The sequence below is a fragment of the Phoenix dactylifera genome, unplaced genomic scaffold, assembly GCF_009389715.1.
Source record: "Phoenix dactylifera cultivar Barhee BC4 unplaced genomic scaffold, palm_55x_up_171113_PBpolish2nd_filt_p 000918F, whole genome shotgun sequence".
Lineage (NCBI taxonomy): Eukaryota > Viridiplantae > Streptophyta > Magnoliopsida > Arecales > Arecaceae > Phoenix > Phoenix dactylifera.
In genome coordinates this window covers 968-21,960 of record NW_024068278.1, presented here as the reverse complement: position 1 = coordinate 21,960, position 20,993 = coordinate 968, and the positions used below count along the sequence as shown (strand labels likewise).

Sequence of the window (20,993 nt, the reverse complement as noted above, 5' to 3'; positions counted from 1 at the left end):
GTAAGTTTAAAGAATCATTAAAACTTACTTCATCCTATCTCTGCATTGTCTAATACGGGTTAGGAAGAATTTAAGACAGTAGAATAGCATTTAGTATTGAGGATCAGAGGTAACAATATTATCCAAGAATATGCATCCCCTTTGAAAAAAAGAAAAGAAAAGAAAAAGAAAAAAGTGAATCATTGTCTTTCATTAGCTGCAGGTTCTCTTCCCAGCTTAGCCCCAAGAACTTTGGGGATGATTATCTAACCACAACCTAAACCTACATATCACTTCTGTTCTCACTCAGATGATAGTATTCTAGCACCACCAGCAGATCATCTAAAAGTTGCAAACAGAAGCACATGGAAATATATCTAGAGTAGGAAGCTAATACCATTAGGAACTAAGAGACCAATCTGACCATCATAACAACCATGCAGTTAAGAAAATAATGCATATATCAAGGTTTCCATTTGCAGACCTATTAATTGTCAAGTCTAAGAAATAAGTATTTGTGGCATTGAGAAAATTTAAGAAATCCCTAAATCATACTCCACATATCAAGTTAAATTAAACAAGAAATACAGCGTATCTGACTAGAGTTCCATTAACAGGTTTTTCCTCAAGTAATATAAACAATTATTATTTTATAAAACAAAAAAAGAGGAAAATGAGATTTAAACATTACCCGACAATACAGACATGATGTCGTTGAGACTTTTTCTTTTCCACTGCCATGTTTGACCTGATGATTGATGAGAGGACCAGATAATTGTGTCAAGATGAATTCAAATATGCAATTTAGACGCCAAGAAAAGAAACTAAAAAAATGTTCCACAAAACAGGTAAATGGTTCAATTTTGGAATCAAACTAACAAGTGCAAAAAGTTTATTATCAAAACATATAGTTCGGTGACAGAAGACCCACATATTGTAGTGGCCCATTAATCAAACACACAATGCTATTTCAAAATTAAAAATAAAATTGATCCTCTTTATATTACAATAAATTTCTACGACATCACAGATGCAATAGATGATTAATATCACAGGACATCAACAGGCAATGAGCAAAGACAAGCAAAACCAGGGACACTACATTAAAAGGTTTCCTCTACATGCGCCTGAACATCTAAGCCCACAATGGAACAAGTCGACATAATAATCAAATTCCCAAAAGAGAGTAATAACAAGTGATTCAACTTAAGAAAAGATACAGTGTGTAAAAGAAGTTATTTTGACAACCATCAAAAGTAGATAATGAGAAGCAAAAGAACTGTAAGTTTTTGATAGTTGGATCAAGGTTTACCCCATAAAATGACACCTACAACTCAATAATTTTGCCGTCATAACTCAAGCAAATAACAAATTGGTGAAATTCCTAGCAGAAACCAAGCCACAACTGCTGTAGCATGATAAAGATTGCTCGTTGATACATACAATGTAATCAGTTATAAATCTCAAGCTGTGCTCCATTCCACAGCTAGCAGTACAACATTCACCAAAAGTATATATATAATGGTCAAGAATTCAAGTACTACAACAGTGTGAACTGGTAGGAAGGTGTCAGAAAAAAGCAGTCATCTGCATAAGTATAGAAATACCTAAGAAAACAAAAGAAGAGGAAATGTAGATAATAGTGCACAAATCAGGAGGTGGATAACATAATTTCCTGCATCATTCATATTTTCAACATCTGTCTATTTAAAATTGTTGCTACTTGCTAGCATAATTGGTCCGAACTAAATGGCTGTATTTACTTCACTAAGTCAAGATAATATTTGGGAAAGAAAAAGATAATTTACAATCATCTTACATTCTTTTATAATTTAAGAAAACATGAGACTGTATTAGAGCTTAGAAGAAAACCAACTCTATTAGCCTATATATAGGAAGAAACTAAAGTATCTGCTTGAAGTTTATTCTAATTAAATGGGCAAAAATGAAATGTTTATAAAATATATCCGCCTCTATCTATACTACTACATAACTCCCACTGTAGGGTTGTGCCTGTGGTCACCAAATCGACCACATCCACGCTGCTTCAAAGAATAATAGTCCGAGTTTTTGCTTATAAATGCACTTCCTCTGGAAACCATGCACTATCAAATCGACCATATCCACTCTGTTTTACAGAATAATAGTCTGAGTTTGTGCTTATAAACACATTCCCATTTTCTGGAATCCATGCACTTTCTTTCTTACAGTTAAACCGGTGAGAGAGTCATGAATGGGTGAACACATGGTTTTAATAATGGTGGTATGGCTGTCTCACAGCCATGACTCTAAACCACCATGGCCACCATAACAATATGATATGCTGTTCTTCAGGCTACATTTTCAGAATTCAGCTTTTTAGACAATTTCATTTATTTATGTATCATGTGGGCATATAACAGCATATAGTGGCTTACAAAGCAAACTATCAGTATTTGTAGCTCTACATTTGAGTTTTCTTAACCTGCTGTGCATATAATGTTACGGATAAATAATACTCACTGTAACTACTAATATGATCCTCATAATGGTCATAAAATATAAATATATTTAAACATTACAAATAAATAATACATATATAACAACTTCTATATAGATGGCATAGTATAAAGAGGGGCAACCTCTTGGGTATACCCAAGGATCGCCGAACCGTATACCATTATACTTAAATCAGAAGAGAGGTCCCGTGGTATTCATCTAAATGTGGAAAGTGGGTTTCGATCATGCCACAATGGAGGCAATAGTGGGTTTCAGCCCTAGTATGACTTGCCTAGGAAAATTGTGAGTGTGCTAATTTATACTGGCAGCATGAAGAATACCATATCACCATAACTTGTGGAGAAGCTGAATTTAAATACAAAGTGGAAGGCACAACCGTGCCAGGTGCAACATCAGTTTCCGACATGTTTTTTGACGGGTCATAAGTATGGTCTGATAGCCTTATGCCACACATTATTCCAATGTCCAATTTCTTTCAGGAGACTCTTGATTATATCTCAGGAAGCCATGCCAACAACACAATATTACTCCTTTTACAAGTTCCAAGTTATATTGCACCTAATGAAGCTCGATGCATCACCAACAAAATCAAAGTAATCCAGATTCACATGAAATATGGTGTAGAGCAATGGTGATCGAATTTTGGGTCCATATCATCAATATTCAGCAGACATGCTTAAGAACAGGCCAAATGCTCAGTGTAAGCAAGTGGAGATCAGGTCTAAGAGCTAGTGGCTGAAATATATGTTTTTTTTCACTTTTAGGCTTCTAATTTGCTGCTCTAGCACTATTTTTGGCTTGCAAGGTTGATATTAAAACCTCTCTCAGACATGCAGTTCTTTTCTTTCCACCCTCTTCTTACTCTCTTTTTTGCTAAATTTGCTATCGATAGACAACGCAATCAAATTTTTCCACGTCTAAAACTATTTCCACAAAACAGACTATTTTGGCAGCCCCAAAGCAAAGGGATCATATCATATTCATCTTACCATAAGAATCTCCAATCTAGGGTTCCTGTTATCTTCTTACTTTCACATTTACTCATGGGAGAATGAGGTTTCTTAAGGATGCGCATGCACGAGCACATATGCACAAACACGCATGCACAAACACACAGACATACATATATTATATATTTGTTGGAGATGGACTATGCTCCTCTTGAGAAGAGAGTGTATCTACTTTTCTTGATTCCAAAATCAATCATGAGGTATCCAAATCGAAGATTCACAAACGCCTAGAAACTAAAAATCATGTTTTCTGGTCTCTAACTTATGCATCAAGTGGGTGCAAAAATGAATGGTTAAAATGATATAAGATCATGTTTTGCTATGAACTAAGCATTAAAATCTATTGTTTTCAATGTATACATGTTATAACATGTGTAGATCACAATCAGAGATGTGGATACTCAATCTAAGTGTTTTATTATATATTTTAGCGCACTAGAACAATAGAAACTGTCGATTTTTGTGCCCATATGATGCACCAGTTAGAGACTACCAAAATATGTAATTTTTAGTTTCTAGGTATTTTTAGTATTATAGATCATGATCAATGGATTAGATATTCAATTTGAATGCCCCACTATAGATTTTGGAATCGAGAAAAAGATACTCTCTCCTCTCAAGAGAAGCACGATCCAATCTCCACTAATTGCTATGCTTATTTACCGGCAAATTTCACATGCACACGCATGGTCTGCCGAACGACCAGAACCGGTCAGTTCAGACTATACCGAACTGGTGCCGACAGCTACCGGTATGGTTCGGCTGTGAAAACCGGTATCGAACCGAAACCGGTGCGACCGGCACCAGTAGAAGCGAGGAAGAAGAGGAAGAAAGAAGAGGAGGAAGAAGAGGAAGAAAGAAGAGGAGGAAGAAGAGGAAGAAGAAAAGAAAGAGTAATAGAAGAAGAAGAGAAGGCAAGTACCGGAAGAAGGAGGACCTCTCTTCCTTGCTCGCAGGCGGGACCTCTCTTCCTTCCTTGCTCGCGGGAGAACAGGGGGGAATCGGGAAAGAGAGGAGAAAAGTGGAGGAGAGAGGGGAAGAAGGAGGGTTCGAGAAGAAGAGGAAAAAAATAAAAAAAAAAAAAAACTTGCGAGCAGGGCAACGCGCCCGCCCGCGGGGGCAAGTGGGGAACCGCGATCCTGCTCGCGCCCGCTCGTGTTCCACGCGTAGGGAACCACGCCCGCACGCGGTTCCCCGCGTTGGCCACAATTCCCCGCGCAGGCTTGCCGCGCGAGGCAGCGAGCCCATGCGGGGTACCCGCTCGTGTTCCACGCGTAGGGAACCACGCCCGCACGCGGTTCCCCGCGTTGGCCACAATTCCCCGCGCAGGCTGGCCGCGCGAGGCAACGAGCCCACGCGGGCTCCCCGCATGGGCTATAGTTGCCGCACATAGTAGCATTTAACGCGGACGCACGCGTCCGCGCGTCCGAGGCATTTATTTTTTTTTTTTGTTTTTCCTATCTCGACCGATTCGGTATCGGTCGGAACCGGAACCGATCTTCACCCATACACCAGTATTGCAGACCCTATGCACACAAATAGATACACACGTAAATATCTATATACATTTTGTGTTTATTACAAGGAAAATTCCGAACAAACATGCACACATAAACTTATATGTTGTGTTCAATACCAGCAAAATCATAAAAAAAAAATAATTGACTTATAAGCAAGGATTCAAATCCTATTGTACAAGGGCATACCTGATGGGGACATCGGAGCTGATTATGTCTCCGCCTAGTCCACCATCTTAGTACATATTTATTTTATTTTGTTTCTGGGCTTGTTTGCATTTTAGGATTCATTTGTGTATTTTGGGTTTATTGGGAATTATTCTTGTGTAAGGGGGTTTATTTTAATTATTCTTATTGGGCCCTATTTATAGGAAACTTAGATGGTAATTAGGGTTAATGAAGGTTTAACAATTTTCCCCCCACGTTTCTCCTACTCTCTTCCTCCTCTCCTCTTCTCCCTCTTCTCTCTTCCTCTCTACTTATTTTCCTCTCTCATTCTCCTCCTCTTCTTTCTTTCTCTTCCTCTGTCGCTCTATTTTACAGCAGCCACAACCATTCCGGGTTGACTCATCACCGTTGCAGCCACTTCTCCCATGACAGTGCTGCATCAACTTGGTATCAGAGCCTCGGCTTTGCCCCCGTTGCCAAAGCCACGATCGAGCATTTTCTCCCTCAACCTCCCACGGTCCACTGGCCCTATTCATTCACCCCACCAAACCCGAGACATCATCTCTGTCTCTTCCCCTCGGTGCTCACCAGAAGGACACACACGAAAAAAAAAAAAGAAGGTCCCTCTCTTTCGATTTTCACCCCAGTTCCCCTTCTCCCGGCTCTCACACGAAGAACAGGGAAAACACCTTCGTCGATTCGCCACGCACCCACCCCCTTGCTCACAACTCCCGATCCCACCCTTCTCAGCCGACTCACACCACCACCCTTTAGGGAAGTAGGCCACACCTTCCTCCCTTTCTCTCGGTTCCTACCAAAACAGAAGGAAACTCCCCGTCGCCGAATCCTTTCCACCCGCCGTTGCACCCACAACCACTGCCACCACCAGGTGCCGCCAACAGCGCCAAACCCCCCCGTCGGTCGCCCATGCCGCCGGTATCAGACCCCACGAGAGCGCCGCCGCCCTGAGTGTCCTGTGTCTGCTCCCAACCGTCGGCGTCGGGCCCACAGAGGGGACCGCCGCCAACCTTCGCTGCAGCCCACGAAGTCGTGGCCGTGATCTCGCTGCCGCCGCAGGTCGCGGAGCCGCCGTCGTGATCCTTGCCCCGGGCCCGCAGCCGCCGCCGCGAAGATCGGCGTCCGCCCGAACCGTCGAGAGGTTGAAGAAGGTTGAGGCAACGGGTAAGTCTCAGACCCGTTAGCCCGCCCCACTAGCCCGGATCCGTTCCGGAGGGAAAAAACAAAGAAAGAAGACGCACGTGACCGCACGTGCCGCCTAAAAAAAAAAGAAAAAAAAAGAAAAAAAAAAGAAAAGAAAAAGAAAACCTTTGCACATGACTGCACGTGCGTGCCAAAAAAAAACCTACCTGTTCATCTTCCCCGATCGGCTGCCCCTCACCGCGTCTCCGCCGAGCTGCGCCACCACGCCCGCCGCCGTTCGACACCTCCTTCGGGCGCCTCCTTCCTGCAGTCGACCGCAGACGATCGAAGCCGACCGCCACCGAGCCCCGACGACGCCCTCCCCGCCGAGCCGCACCACCTGCGCACCCTTCGCCGCCTCCGCCCGTGCCGCCTCCTGCCGCTGCCGAGATCTGCCATCGCCCGAGCCCCGTCTTCTCCCTCCCCCACCGAGCCGCGCCGCCTCGCCGTCGCCGTCCTCGCCGCACCCGCGACCGCCCGATTGCCACCACCGCTGCATCCTTCCCCGCGCCCGCGTGCTCCACCACTACCGCCGTGCGCCGTCGGCCGCTGCCTACTCCGGACGGACCGCCTGCAGCGCCCGTCACCGAGCCTTCGACCGAGCCGCCCCCATCCAGCTCTCATCCGCGACCAGGGACACCCCTATGTGCCAGGCTGCCAGCCGAGAGGTGGCATCAGGCCACATCCGAGCCCGACCGGCCTGGCCCAGTTGTCCTCAGCAGGCCGCCAGCCCAGCCCGTGCGCCGTACTGTAGCGCGGTCCAAGCCCAATCGGCCGCAGACCCTGTTTCAGGCCCGATCCAGCACCTTTTTTCAGCCTATTTCAGAAGTCCAGGAGCCCTTGTGCTGCAGATCCAGATCCATCGCTCCAGCTAGCTCCGCCCGGCGCCAACTTCGTGCTCGAGACCCTACAACGGACGCTTCCGGTTGACTGCATCCGCCACAGGTAACAGGTTCTTCTTTCTTTTGGGCTTGTTTATCTAATTATGTGCTAGTTCTCTTGCATGACAGTCCTATTTTGAAAACTTACTTTCCTGTCAAACTGCAAAACCTAGAACATCTATTACCACACCCGTCCTATTCACCCTCTAAATCTATATATTAAATTAGCACACCCTAGCGACAGGATATTTCTCAACATCCATAGATCAGATTACTTTATGATTAGAACGACCGTAATACGTGTTTGCAACCTAATTTCTTATAGTGACTAATTTTCTACCTTAATTCTGAAATAACCAAAGTGCAAATTAGTAATATTTAATTTTAAGTTATTTTTGTGAAAATTTGCTGATTTCCGAATTCAAAGTAGATTGCATTAATAGGTTGTCCTGCATTGCATATGGTAAGTTAGGGTTCATTAGTAACATTGCATATCATATCACCAACTAGAGTAGTCCCTGCATGCCAACCCGTAGTGGTAGAGAGTACCTCCTCACTGACTCTCAGACCCTTTTACCCACCATGGACCCTAGAGTTCTACAAGATATTTTGGAACAATTAGCTGCATTACGAGCTGATCAAGACGAATTCAAACGGAAGATCCGTGCTCTAGTGCAACACCCTAGGACTCCTGAACCATCAACCCCAATCGCAGCTTATCCCGAGCTTGGTTTGACCACACCACCTGTAGCATTTTCCCATCCCCCTAGGAACCAACTTCCTCCTGATCACCAGCGCGATCTTGACGAGCGACTACTTCGCACCGTCCGAGTACATGCTCCCACATTTGCTGGTCAATTAGAGCCGAGTGTGTACCTTGATTGGAGAGCAGCCATGGATAACTATTTTGAGTGGTACGAAATGACTGATGATAGAAAAGTACGGTTCGCTAAAATGAAACTTATTGGGCAAGCTCACTGGTACTGGCATAACGTTGAACATATGCGTGAGACCCAAAGGCTTCCTCGTATCACCACCTGGGAGGATATGAAAGAAAAACTGAATGAGAAGTATTTGTCATTCTCTTACCGACAACACTTTATGGATAGGTGGCAGAAACTAACTCAAGGGACTTCAACCGTTGCCGATTACATTGCACGATTTGAGGAGTTTCATATGAGGTGCGGTGTAATCGAAGAGAAGACTGTTACTCTCTCTAGGTTTCGGGCAGGACTCCGCGAGGAGATCCAGAAAGAACTAATCCTCCGAGAGATTACTACTCTTGGCCAAGCATACCAGTTGGCTCAAGATGTAGATAGTTTCTTACAAGCCCCTGTAGTGAGGCGTACCGACCCTCGACCCATGGCCCCAGGAGCCCGACCTAATCAAAACTACCTCCCACAACCCAGGCAGCTTCCCAATCCTTCTAACCAGCCCGGCCCTAGCCAAGCACCGATTCAGACATCCCCGATACCTGTCCTGAACCCTTCAAATGATAAAGAAAAGGGCACACTAGGTCCCAATCCTCGTTCTAGAAGCCAAACCCAATATTTCAGGTGCCAAAAATTTGGCCATATAGCGCCCCAATGTAATGCCAAGACCTATCTCATAACCGAACTAGAAGATGGGACTCAAGCGAATGAATGTGTCGAAGAAGTCTATGAGCCAAACATTGAGAATTTTGTAGAAGACTTTGGAGACGAACAGACCGGGTTAGAGTTTCTCCAGGCTGAACCCCAAAAAAAGCCCACTGATCCAAATAACCAAAACCCTAGGCTTCATGTGGTTAGATGCACTCTAACTCAGACTAAGACCGAACAAGATTGGCGTAGGCCCTCCCTATTTTACACGCTCATTAAGATCAATGGTAAAACATGCAAAATTCTATTTAATAGCGGAAGTTGTATTAATGCCATTGCTTCCGGAGTTGTCTCCCGCCTCGGCCTGAAATCTACCCCTCATCCCAACCCATATAAAGTAGCTTGGGTAGATAAGACATCTCTTTCGGTGTCGGAAAGATGCCTCATCCCGATTCAATTCCTATCCTATAAAGACGAAATCTGGTGCGACTGCATTCCGATGGACGTAGGTCAAGTCATCCTAGGGAGGCCTTGGCTATACGATATGGACGTCACACTTCATGGGCGTTCGAATTCGTGTAGCTTTATGTTACAGGGTCGGAAAATTATACTGAACTCATTGCCTCCAAGAGAGTCTGCCCCTGAAAAGAAGAGTGCCACTCTACGAAAAGATGAATCACTTCACATCATTACTTCGACAGAGGTAATGAAAGATATCGCAAGCCAATCACCTGTGTTTGCCCTCGTGGCTAGGGTTATCAATGTGGAGTCGAGCCCTGAGCAACCATCGGCAGTAGTTCCCCTGCTGGAGGAGTTTCACTCTGTTTTTCCTAAGGATCTTCCAGATACACTTCCTCCGATGCGTGATATCCAGCACGCAATTGATCTCGTTCCCGGAGCATCTATATCCAATCTTCTTCATCATAGGCTCAACCTACACAAGTACACTGAACTGAAACGTCAAGTTGACGAACTTCTCACCCAAGGGTATGTTCGTGAGAGTCTGAGCTTCTGTGCTGTACCCACACTCCTCACCCCCAATAAAATTACGGTTAAGTATCGTTTTTCCATCCCTAGGCTGAACAACCTCTTAGATTTTATGTCTAGTGTCACGATCCCATGGCAAGATGTCAGTATGGACTTCGTGTTAGGACTTTCTCGTACCTATTTTAAGCACAATTCCATATTTATGGTTGTGGACCATTTTTCAAATATGGCTCCCTTTCTCTTATGTCCTAGGACTTCTAAAGCTTCTAGAGTCGCCAAACTTTATTTCAATGAAGTCGTTAGACCTCCTGACCTTCCAAAATCTATTATATCTGATAGAGATGTTAGATTCGTGAGCTCCTTTAAGAAAATTCTTTGGCACATGATTGGCACTAAATTAAAATTTTTGTTGGCCTATGCTAGGACCTGGGATTTAGTGCTACCGACCGCCGAGTTTGCATATAATAGTTCGGTCAATAGGTCCTTAGGCATGAATCTTTTCGAAGTGGTGAACAGTTATAAACCTAGGCAGCTCATAGACTTGATTTTCATGTCTCATCAACATAGAGTCTCTGAGTCTGCACAATCATTTGCATCACACCTGCATTCATTGCATCAGAAATCAGCAAACGTATTCACTCTAATAACTTAAACTATAAATCCCTTGCTGATTTGCACAGACGTTATAAAGAGTTGAATGTAGGAGATTATGTCATAGTGAGAATTAGACCTGAACGACTTCCTTCGGAAACGTTCAAAAAGTTGCAATCTCGTAGTGCGGGACCGTTCAAAGTCCTAAAAAAAATCAGTTCGAATGCTTATGTTGTAGATCTTCCTGAAGACTATGGGATTAGTGTGACATTTAATATTGAAGATTTAGGCCCATACAAGAAGTCAACATTCATTCCTTCTGACCCTTTTGTTGATACACCCGCTCTTGTTGATCACCTTGACCCAGCACCTGCTATTGAGCCTCCACCTCCAAAGTTTCATGCACGCAGAGAACACATAGAACATATATTAGATGAGCAGGTTATATCTACCAGAAGAGGAAGTTACCAACGTTACCTTGTTCGGTGGAAAGGTCGATCCGAATCGGATGTGACGTGGATTTCGAGAGCCGAGTTGCCGCGCCTTGACCCTGACCTTCTGGAGCAGTACGACAGCGGGCCAGACCTGCACTCGACGGGGTCGAGTTCTTCCCACCCGGGAGGAGTTGATGGGGACATCGGAGCTGATTATGTCCCCGCCTAGTCCACCATCTTAGTACATATTTATTTTATTTTGTTTCTGGGCTTGTTTGCATTTTAGGGTTCATTTGTGTATTTTGGGTTTATTGGGAATTATTTTTGTGTAAGGGGGTTTATTTTAATTGTTCTTATTGGGCCCTATTTATAGGGAACTTTGATGCTAATTAGGGTTAATGAAGGTTTAACAATTTTTCCCCCACATTTCTCCTACTCACTTCCTCCTCTCCTCTTCTCCCTCTTCTCTCTTCCTCTCTACCTATTTTCCTCTCTCATTCTCCTCCTCTTCTTTCTTTGTCTTCCTCTGTCGCTCTATTTTACAGCAGCCACAACCATTCCGGGTTGACTCATCACCGTTGCAGCCACTTCTCCCGTGACAGTGCTGCATCAATACCATTGGCTAGCTGGTACAGCAAGCACCAAAATGCAGCATCATAACAACAAAGGCTCATTGACCAATATGGTACAGCTGGTATGGCCCTGATATGGCCTTTTCTAGTCTCCAAAATTATATTTTTTGCTTTTTGTCTTATCTTCTTGTTTTGATTGTATGTTTTCACATAAATACAATACACTTATTGATTTAAATGCCCTAATCATCATATTCAATGTGCACTGAAGCGTTCTACTACCATTCATAATTTTGTGTAACTTGCAAATAGAACTACATTGAAAAAAATATGAGTGCATTAACAATTGAAATATAATTAGATTACTCAAAATTAGTGAATTAATGAATGATACAACAGATTGTAGTGCATTCAAGATAAAGTAGTCTATTAGTAGCACTGATTTGACAAGTGAACAACGAAAGAATACATTGAGGGATGTCAATCAATGCTGAGCAAATCCTTGTCATTCTCACCTCCAAGCTCCCTCTCACAGATGACACAATCTTCAAATGGTGGAAAAGCAGAGAAAGGGGAAAAACATTTTAGGGGTCCCAACCAATACTAAGCAACAACATTTGCTTCAATTCCATTTCAAGCACAATTCTGCCCGGCCCAATTGATCCAAGTAGCTCTGACCTAACTCAGCCAAATTGAGGCATACCAGCAACTGCGATATTGGCAATCAACAAGTACAGTGCAGTACAACTGACTCGTGGCCTGCATGCACAAGTCTAAAATCCTTGCTCATAAGTTCATTCCATAATTCAAACATGCAGTTGGTAGTCGAAAAGCAATCTTTCAAGAAATGTTCAGGCTGGATGCCAAACACCCAATGCAAGCAGGGTGGCCACCAAGTCGCCTTACTTATGGAGTATATGGCCTAGTGAGGGAGCCCAATCACAAGACAAGCCTGTGCCTAGATGGCCCTCCTAGCCTAAAGCTTAGGCACCTAAGCAATCAGCTAGACTAACTAAGCAAATGAAATTTAAAGAAGGCTGAGGAGCAGGTAGCATTTGAAACAGATCAAATGAGGGATGATTGAAAAGCCCTAAGCCCCAAACAAAAAGAAGGGAAAGAGGAGGATAGAGGTCCGGGACAAGAGAAGCACTTGAAGGCAATCAGTAATGACATCATCCAACAAAGACATTCAGCAATAGCAACACATTATGGCCAGTAGTTTTATTGTTTAACTTTTCTCTTTCCACCTCTTCTTATCTTGCTCTTCCTTTATAATCCTTTTTTTAATTTGCAGATTGCTAGGATTACAATTATCATCACTGCAAGAAGTAACAACAATAACAAGGAATGTGCTGCAAGCAGCGGTGGTAACTACTATTAAAAACTAAATTAATTTTTTTAGAAAAAATTGAAAATGATGCCCCTTTCTTTTGCTATTTCTGCTACTCTATTCAATTTTCCCCCATTTTCTAAAATTTTGGGTATTTCAAATTCCTTGATCTCTAGGCTTGCCCATAGTTCCTGGTGTTTGGCATACCCTAGGATCGCTAGTCTGCTACCGACATTGTTTTATTTTATAGACTATGATTATTTTCAAGAGATACAGACATCTTGATCCTTGGATTCCTTTCAAGAATTAAACTCTGACAATTGTCTTCTGATACAAATTTAGTTGATTATGTTTAGTTCTCACCTTCTAACAGTTATTACATGCATTGAAATCTTTTACAAGATGTTCATACATATATTAAATATTAAAAAATCAACAGATGCACAAATCTTACATCCGCATGTAGAAGCCACCTATTTGCAACTATTTTGCACTTTCAAGTATCAGCATGCTTTTCAAATGATATTGGCATCTGAATTGTCTTATTAAGATGCCAATCATAAGAAGATATTCCCTTGTACAAGCATAACTACCATACCTGACAACAGGAATCTAGATTTGGTGAAGACTTGCACAATGGGTATTAACCATAAAATCAATAACTAGTTAAACAGATCCTCCATAGATCAGAATTATTGCATCAATACACATAAACAGCTAGCAAAATAAATAACCAAAAGATGCTCATATGTATTCTGGATACCTTTCCTTTCATCCTCATGCACTTCAAACACACTAAACTCAAGATCTGTCTCAATTCGCTGACATGAGAAGGATGATATACAGGTACTGGCAACTCGATGTAACCAAAATGACCTGATTTGGAAAACGATTGAAACCAGTTATTGTTATCAAATGACACTTTGTCCTATGGACACCTCATATTATTTATAAAAGAAAGAACAGATACATATCAAACCTTCACATTTTCCGGGTTCAGCAGTGCCACAAGATTCACATTTGCCAAATTCTAATGGCAAACCAAGGAAAGGATTTGTTAGTTGGCTTGGATGAGAAACTGGGCAGTCATTTATGGCGTATGTACGCTGCCAAACAAAAAAGGCATCATATTACAAAAAGAACAACTTCATTTTTTGGTCTGTTGAGCAACTTATTGATAACATACATATCAGTAAAGCAATTTAGGTTCCCTTTAGTTATGAATAATACTTGATAAATTTTTTTTTTAGACTAGAATGTATTGATTGATTGATTATACAAATTACCATACTGCTATATTAACAAGAAAATTTAAATATTGTTGTTGAAAGAAAATGATTACACATACAGACATTATACAAGTGATCATTCTAGATGCAGCACTAACCATTATCTTACTTATCTTTGAGCAGATTGATAATAATAAGGGTTACGAGGCTTTTAAATTTGATAGGAATGTGGATGGAAACTCATAATAACTCGAGGATTGAACACATGGTAAGGAAATTATGAACAAACAAACTACGCAACTTTTCTGCCTAAGATACTTTTTTGTTTAAGGCAAACAAGGGGTCTACGGAAACGTCCCTTTGGGAAGGTGAGGCAATGCATAACTAGCATTCTAGAGAAGAATTATGAAATTGACATTAAACAAGAGGAAGTTTCTTAAAACAGATGCATGTTCAGAAGAGATTGTTGGCTCAAAAAATACATGACTGACATGGTTTAAGAGACAATTAACACATAGAAAGTCAGAGTGTTCCATTTTGGCAGCTCAATAGCACAGCAAAAAATAGTATTGGATCGATTTTGTAGTGTCACTTTGTATTGAACTGCATCAACAAGTCAGAATAGAAAATGGCACAGAGAAGTATGAATCTACTAAGTTGATATTTACTGAACTAAATTGTTAATACGGCATATATTATGTATTTCCAAAAATGTCTGAGAGTTCATCGCATATTATGTGCTTAAATTAATAAAGCATGTGACTTAGATGTTCGAAACAAATCAATTTACCACTTCTAATCTATTTAAATTGTTTAGCTTGTGTTTGAGTGCATGCATAATCATACATATTATTCAAGTAACACTCCAAACGCATACAAAGGATCTAATCACGAGAGTTTATGTTTTTTATATTAAACATCCAATTTGGGTCTTTTGGTAGAATGGCACTTATCATGCTGAATACCAAGCACTTCATGCACAATTCATAAAACATGAAGCCTCAGTGGCAGGAGTGGTATATTCTTCAATAAAATGGCCAGCAGAAAGAGATATTATTGGGCTAAAGAGTCACCGAATAGAAAATGTTCGTGGATAAAAAAAAGGTTCACAAAAGTATCATTGATCCTCCGAGGAGCTCTGAGACTAAGAAAACTGGTCTACCGAACCCAGAGACAAAGAATCTTGTAGATATTATAGTGCTTGGGAGGATGACATCATAAGGAGATAAGTAACAGGAGAATTTACATAGCCTTTAAAAGAGAAAGGAAGAAAGCACACTCCAAATGTATTCCTTTTTCCTTTTCTCAATGACACATGTTTTCAAGGACAGAGTGATGAAGCTATTTACTGAAGTTATCAAGAATGATTGTCCTCAAAACTGCGAATGTGAATACCTTTGCTCTCATTTCCAAATAGAGGAAGCAACAAAGTGTGACAATCTCAGACATACTAGATATTTGAATTGTGTACAAGATTTCAATCAATGATTTGACTAAAAATGTAAGGTGAACTTTGGTGACATGCTGATAACGTTCCAAAGAATAAAAGTACAACCACTTATGGTGCGACTATTTTGTTGTTTATCAGATCATCAAAAGTGAAAGCTGGATCTGTCTGCATATAACTTGGAAACGTGTATGCCAGTCTGAAATAATCCTTTGTTGCATCAGATGAGGCTTAGGGAAAGATGGAAACAGTTGGATGGCATGAATATCAGGCCTTTAACAGATTACGTCAGAAAAGAGAAGGGCATCATGAAGTGTTTTCAGGTTAAAGTATATCTAGCTCTAGTTTCTGATTTCTATAATACTAGCAAAACTATCTTCTTTGGTGATTTGACCTTGATCCCTTTGTGAACTTATGCCTTATCTTGATCTGTTTCAAGTGGACTTCAGGTTTCAAGGTTTCTTTTTTATGATAACTTTGGTAAAGAATAAGTTAGGACGCAACTGAGCCGGTAAATGGATCAAGTTATCGGACTTTTTGGGTCAAGAAATTTCCAATTTCATATACAGAGTTCTCAATGAAGATGCCACCAACCAAAGATCATTACCAGGATCTTTGGGTGAAGGAAATATATAGATAATTGATGTCTCAGAAGAAAAGAATTACTTCTTCGGTCAGAACATTACCTTATTAATAAGTGCTGGGTAACCTTCCAATACATTACATGCCCATATTTGATTAGTCCATGCCACTGCCATGTATATGCTCTATTTCAAGTGTCTGTGCTTCATTTCAAATGTCAAAGAATAAAAGAAGTGACTATGCTTAATCTTCTCTGGCAGCAAGGTTGAAGTTAGTGTCACAATATAGTGGATTGTCACAAGGCTTGTACATCAGAGGTCAAGAAGAGGAACATAAGACTTGAGGGAGATGGATAAGTCATTGAATTTAGATAAATGGAATTCCACTTTTGTGGCTGAAGGTGATCGAGGGACTCATTTACCTCAGAGGTGAAATTATATGTATTTGCAGCCAGTCAAGAGAACAGGGAGGGCATTGTCAAAAGGAGATTTAGTGAGTGACAGATATAGATTGAAGGGGTGACCAATTTGGATTATCTCAGAATATAATCAGAATACTGGAGCTACCATCAATGAGAATTAGCATTGCAAGTGTTAAGGGTGATCGCTCATCTTTAAAATACACTTGCATGGAGGGTGAATTGGACAAAGCTTATTCCATATTCAATTTGACATACATAGTTACTAAGGTTTAAAGTTTTGGCTGAAACTGATTTGTTAGCACAACTGAACAAAAGTAACCTCCAAAAACTAAGTTTCAGTCAGGTTTCAGCTGAACATGACAGGTTTTTGGTGGTTTTTGGCCAATTTCAGCTGAATCTTGCTCAAACTGAGCATGGATGATATCTTTACTCATCATTAGTTTAGTATTTTATGTCATTTCAGGGTCAACTCTTCATTTCTTGAAGCATTTGGCTGAATAGGCCAAATGTGGCCCATTTTTCTGGGGAATGAGGCTTAAAAAGTGAGTACTGATTATTTTGTTTAGATTAAATTTGATTTTTATTTTTATTTTTTCAAGATAGGAAGCACTTGCAAGTCCATTTTCAACAAATTTGAGGGTAAGGTAGCCTTTCTAATATAAGAGACATTTTTGGATTTGTGAAATTATCTTTGAAGGTGGGGAGAGGAAAAGTGGAATTTGCAACTTCTGGAGCTCAGATTTTCTAGAACATTAGCTTGACTCCCGTAAGCATTTAGATGAGGTATGCCTAATCGTAGACTTCTCTTTATATTTTATCGATTATAAATTATATGTAGGTACTTGGAGCTTGATATGATGGTATTCATCATATCAAGTACATATTCATGTGCAATTTTATGGTAGTAAGTTTCACTTTAGCTATTTGCATTTATGTGTTTAATAAATTAACAAGCAACTGCTAATCAAACAACTGCAGCAATTATATGGAGAAGCTTAAAATAACAGGTAGCCCATAGTCCTAAATAGGAATGCTTTGCAATGAGTATCCAAAAAGCTAACCCAAAATAGTAAGACAACACTAGATGGTTGTGGTTATAATTATGAAACAGCCAGATGTAAAATAATTCTTTGACCTTCTCATTTGTTTTTAAAGGATATTATTACTTTTTACACAGTTTCATGTTCTTAGCCTGACAATAACAACAAGAGATATCCAGACATTACAAACAACAATATACTCAAATTATGCATGGCTTCCTTGGCGTGTTATTTTCCTACTTTTTTTTCATAATCTTATGACTGAAACTCATACCAAAACTATTGAAATTATCAAAATTATAGAAATTGAAAGTTTGTAGGCCATATCAAAACCTAGCTTTTGAACCTTGATAGTCATATTAGTAATGGGGTTAATGATATTAGAGAGTGAAGATGGGATGCTAAAGATGTTTTCTCTTTGTGATCCTTTTTTAAATGTCTTTCCGGTCAAGGAAGTTAAACAGCTACTAGCTTGAGAAAGCATGACCCCAGGAGATTCATCATAACTTCTAAGATTCCATCTGGATGACTATCTTGGAAAAGTACACATGGTGGTTTTGCAAATGAGAGCTTAAACAGAAAACATGAGCTTTGTTGGGTGGAGGATGAATGCACTTGTGGGGCTATTGCTTGTGTGCCAGAATTGAATGAACTTGTGGGGAACTCGCTTGTCTGCCAGGATGTCCATGGCTTATTAAGACTCATTTTTTTGGCTAAGTTGTGAATAGAGAACAAGATTTTAAGGAGAAGAAGCTTAAACAATATGGAACCTCAATTCTAGTCTGGTCTAGTGGGGGTTTTGAAAGACAATGCCTTGAAAAAATATTGTTTGTATTATTTTGGTTGTCTAAGCTAAGGAATCATTTTGCAGGTTGAATTAGGGACCTGGATAATGCAGTCTGATTTTTTTTTATATAATTTATTGCTGGTTTTTCCCTTTTTTTTGTAGTTTTACTTTCCTATCTTACTCATAATTTTGTTAGTGATCAGGAAGAATTTCTCCTGCTCTAGTCTTTCGATTGAGTAACATTCTGATGTCTCATAGAAAGAACATATTCTTCATGGCCCCTTAATTTTAAATCGAATTTCCTGATTATTTAATATCAATATAAAGCAGTAGTACCAACAAAAAGGAAAAAGAAACAACATTGCCATACTTCTGCTTGCTTTTGAACACTTATCATGATGCCTAATGCATTTCTGCATCTACACCCAGAAGGAAACAAGGCAAGCAATCAAGCAGAAAGTATGTAAACTGAAAAAAAGGGTCAGCTAATGGAAACTCATGAGAAACTGGTTCCACTAGATCCACCATGTACCAAATAAAAAAATATATAACAAGTGAAACACAGAGCAAAAGACATAGAAAAGGCAATGCATACAATTTCCTCGATCGTTGCAGCACTAAAACTGATACCACGAACAGAGCCATCCGAAATAAGAGGAGATGGTATATTTTCCTCCATGTCCGATCAATTTTTTTATCTTTGCAAGATATAGAGCGATAGCTGCATCACAAATAAAAGCACAATAAAACACTTAACAAAGTAAATTTAACAGTGAATTAAAGTGCTACTAATTAAGGTATTTGTCGTAGTGTGTATTTTAGTATAGATTAACATGTTACATATAACATGAGCATAACACAAGACGATTGCATATAGCTTCAGTCACAGCATATCAAACTTCAGAAAATATTCCAAAATTTTCTTTGTATCGATCTAAGTACTACTCCAAATTAACTTCTCCCCCATGTACTCTATCCTTAGAAGATTCTAAACACCAAGTTGTGGAGCATAGAAAGGTAAATTAGCTGCAAATGATTGTTAGGCCAAAGAAGATTTACTGAGCAACGGCATGACCTTTTACATGAGCGCATAGGAAACCAATGTGACAGCTGACAACCTCGCCAAAAAGTAAGGGTATACAAGTTGACTGTGGGTTATATCTGCTGCTCTTCAGTGCTTTTTCTCATGATTCAAGCATCACCTAAGTTTCCAATCATTGGGGGATAGAATTTAAAGAATGCAGAATGAGATACTGTTTTACTAGAACACATGACAAAGTGGTCGAGTGTCCTGGTGTCCAAAGGATTCTGATATAGATACCTTTAAAAAAAAAATCTGATGGGAATGCATCTGAACATTACATACATATGTGCAATATGAGTAAATACATGTCTAATAATGAATAACTGGTGGGAGTAGCTGCAGAATAATTTTAATAAATTGATAAAACCTTTGATAAATGTCATGTCGCACATGACAAAATTTATGTAAAAATGCCAAAAGTAGAGATATAACAGTAACAACATCTTGATTTCATGATACGAATTATGAAATGTCGAGGCATATCATGGAATGTCCCAAATATCCAATTGTTGGCCACTTCAAAAAATCCAAATTCTGGGGTATCTCAGAAACTCTCACTAACATCCTCATGCAGTTTTGGGCTTTCCCTTGTTTAGAGAGTGTCCACTAACCAAGACATGACAATTTTGGGTGAAAGTGTGAAATATTCCTAGGTCAGGCAGAAATGTACAATGACAAAAACAAGTTGGCTCATTTCCCTAAACAAATGACATAAGGAAGAGATATATTAGTTAAATCATATCACATGTAGGTGAAATATGTTCTTAACTTCAAAGAAGTGGAAGCAAAGATGGTCAGCTTCTTTCTTTCACAATTCTAAGAAACACATAGTAGATTTTAAGCTCAAAGCTTTAGATTGAATAGCCAAGAGCAATAGAATCAAAAGCAGAAAAGAAAGTTGTAGACACAAAAGGAGGCAAGTCTATTCAACAAAAAGGTTAGCAGATTGTCGATGCTTTTACTTCTCTGTTAATCAACATCAAATCCAAATACAAGGCAGTTCTAATTCTTATTAATTCCTACAGCAGTGCCAAGACCTGCTTATTAGTTAGTCTAATCCTGCTTATACCAACCAAACTCAGCCCTCTGGGAAAGATAATACCAAGGATTTAAATACAGTGGGATGGGGCAGTCCCGGTTTTTCTATGGAATGAGATACCCCAAGTATGACACTCATGATGGTGGATGTCTCATGACATCCCATCATGATCCATTTGCCAACTCATCCCATCCCAACACTTCGGCCGGTGGGACACCCCGCCATCCCACCAGTGTATAAACCTTGGATATACTGCAAATGCAAACCTAGAGAATGTCAAAACCCTTGTTACTCAAAGCTTTGTCCACTTTCTCAAGCATAATTCAAGGAAGCTCATGAATGAAACTAGAGCCTATGTGCCAGCCGAAACAAACATACTGAGAGTCCAAGAATCAGAACATCAAAAGTACATCACCAAATCTTTTATTACATTAAGACATAAAAATCAAGTTTATTTCCATAGTAAATAATATCCAAACTTTATTGCATTTGAATAATCAATTATCAGGATGACTACCACTGACAAATACTAAACAAAACATTTTCTTGGCTAAAACTGCGACTTCAAGACATTTTCCTCAAAAACCTTAATCGATTATGAAGAAAGCATGACATC

General features: G+C 40.2%; 1 protein-coding gene across 1 annotated transcript in view; it reads right to left on the bottom strand.

Moving 5' to 3' along the window:
* The window catches only part of LOC103723294 (DNA-directed RNA polymerase V subunit 1-like), a 41,478-nt gene extending 22,545 nt beyond the window's left edge, over nt 1–18,933 (bottom strand). The window contains exons 1-4 of the mRNA XM_039120929.1: nt 18,850–18,933; nt 13,728–13,854; nt 13,512–13,624; nt 671–727 (exon numbers count right to left, since the gene is read on the bottom strand). Coding sequence (XP_038976857.1) covers nt 671–727; nt 13,512–13,624; nt 13,728–13,854; nt 18,850–18,933 — 381 coding nt within the window. The remainder of the gene's footprint in view (nt 1–670; nt 728–13,511; nt 13,625–13,727; nt 13,855–18,849) is intronic.
* Between the last annotated feature and the right edge of the window lie 2,060 nt (nt 18,934–20,993).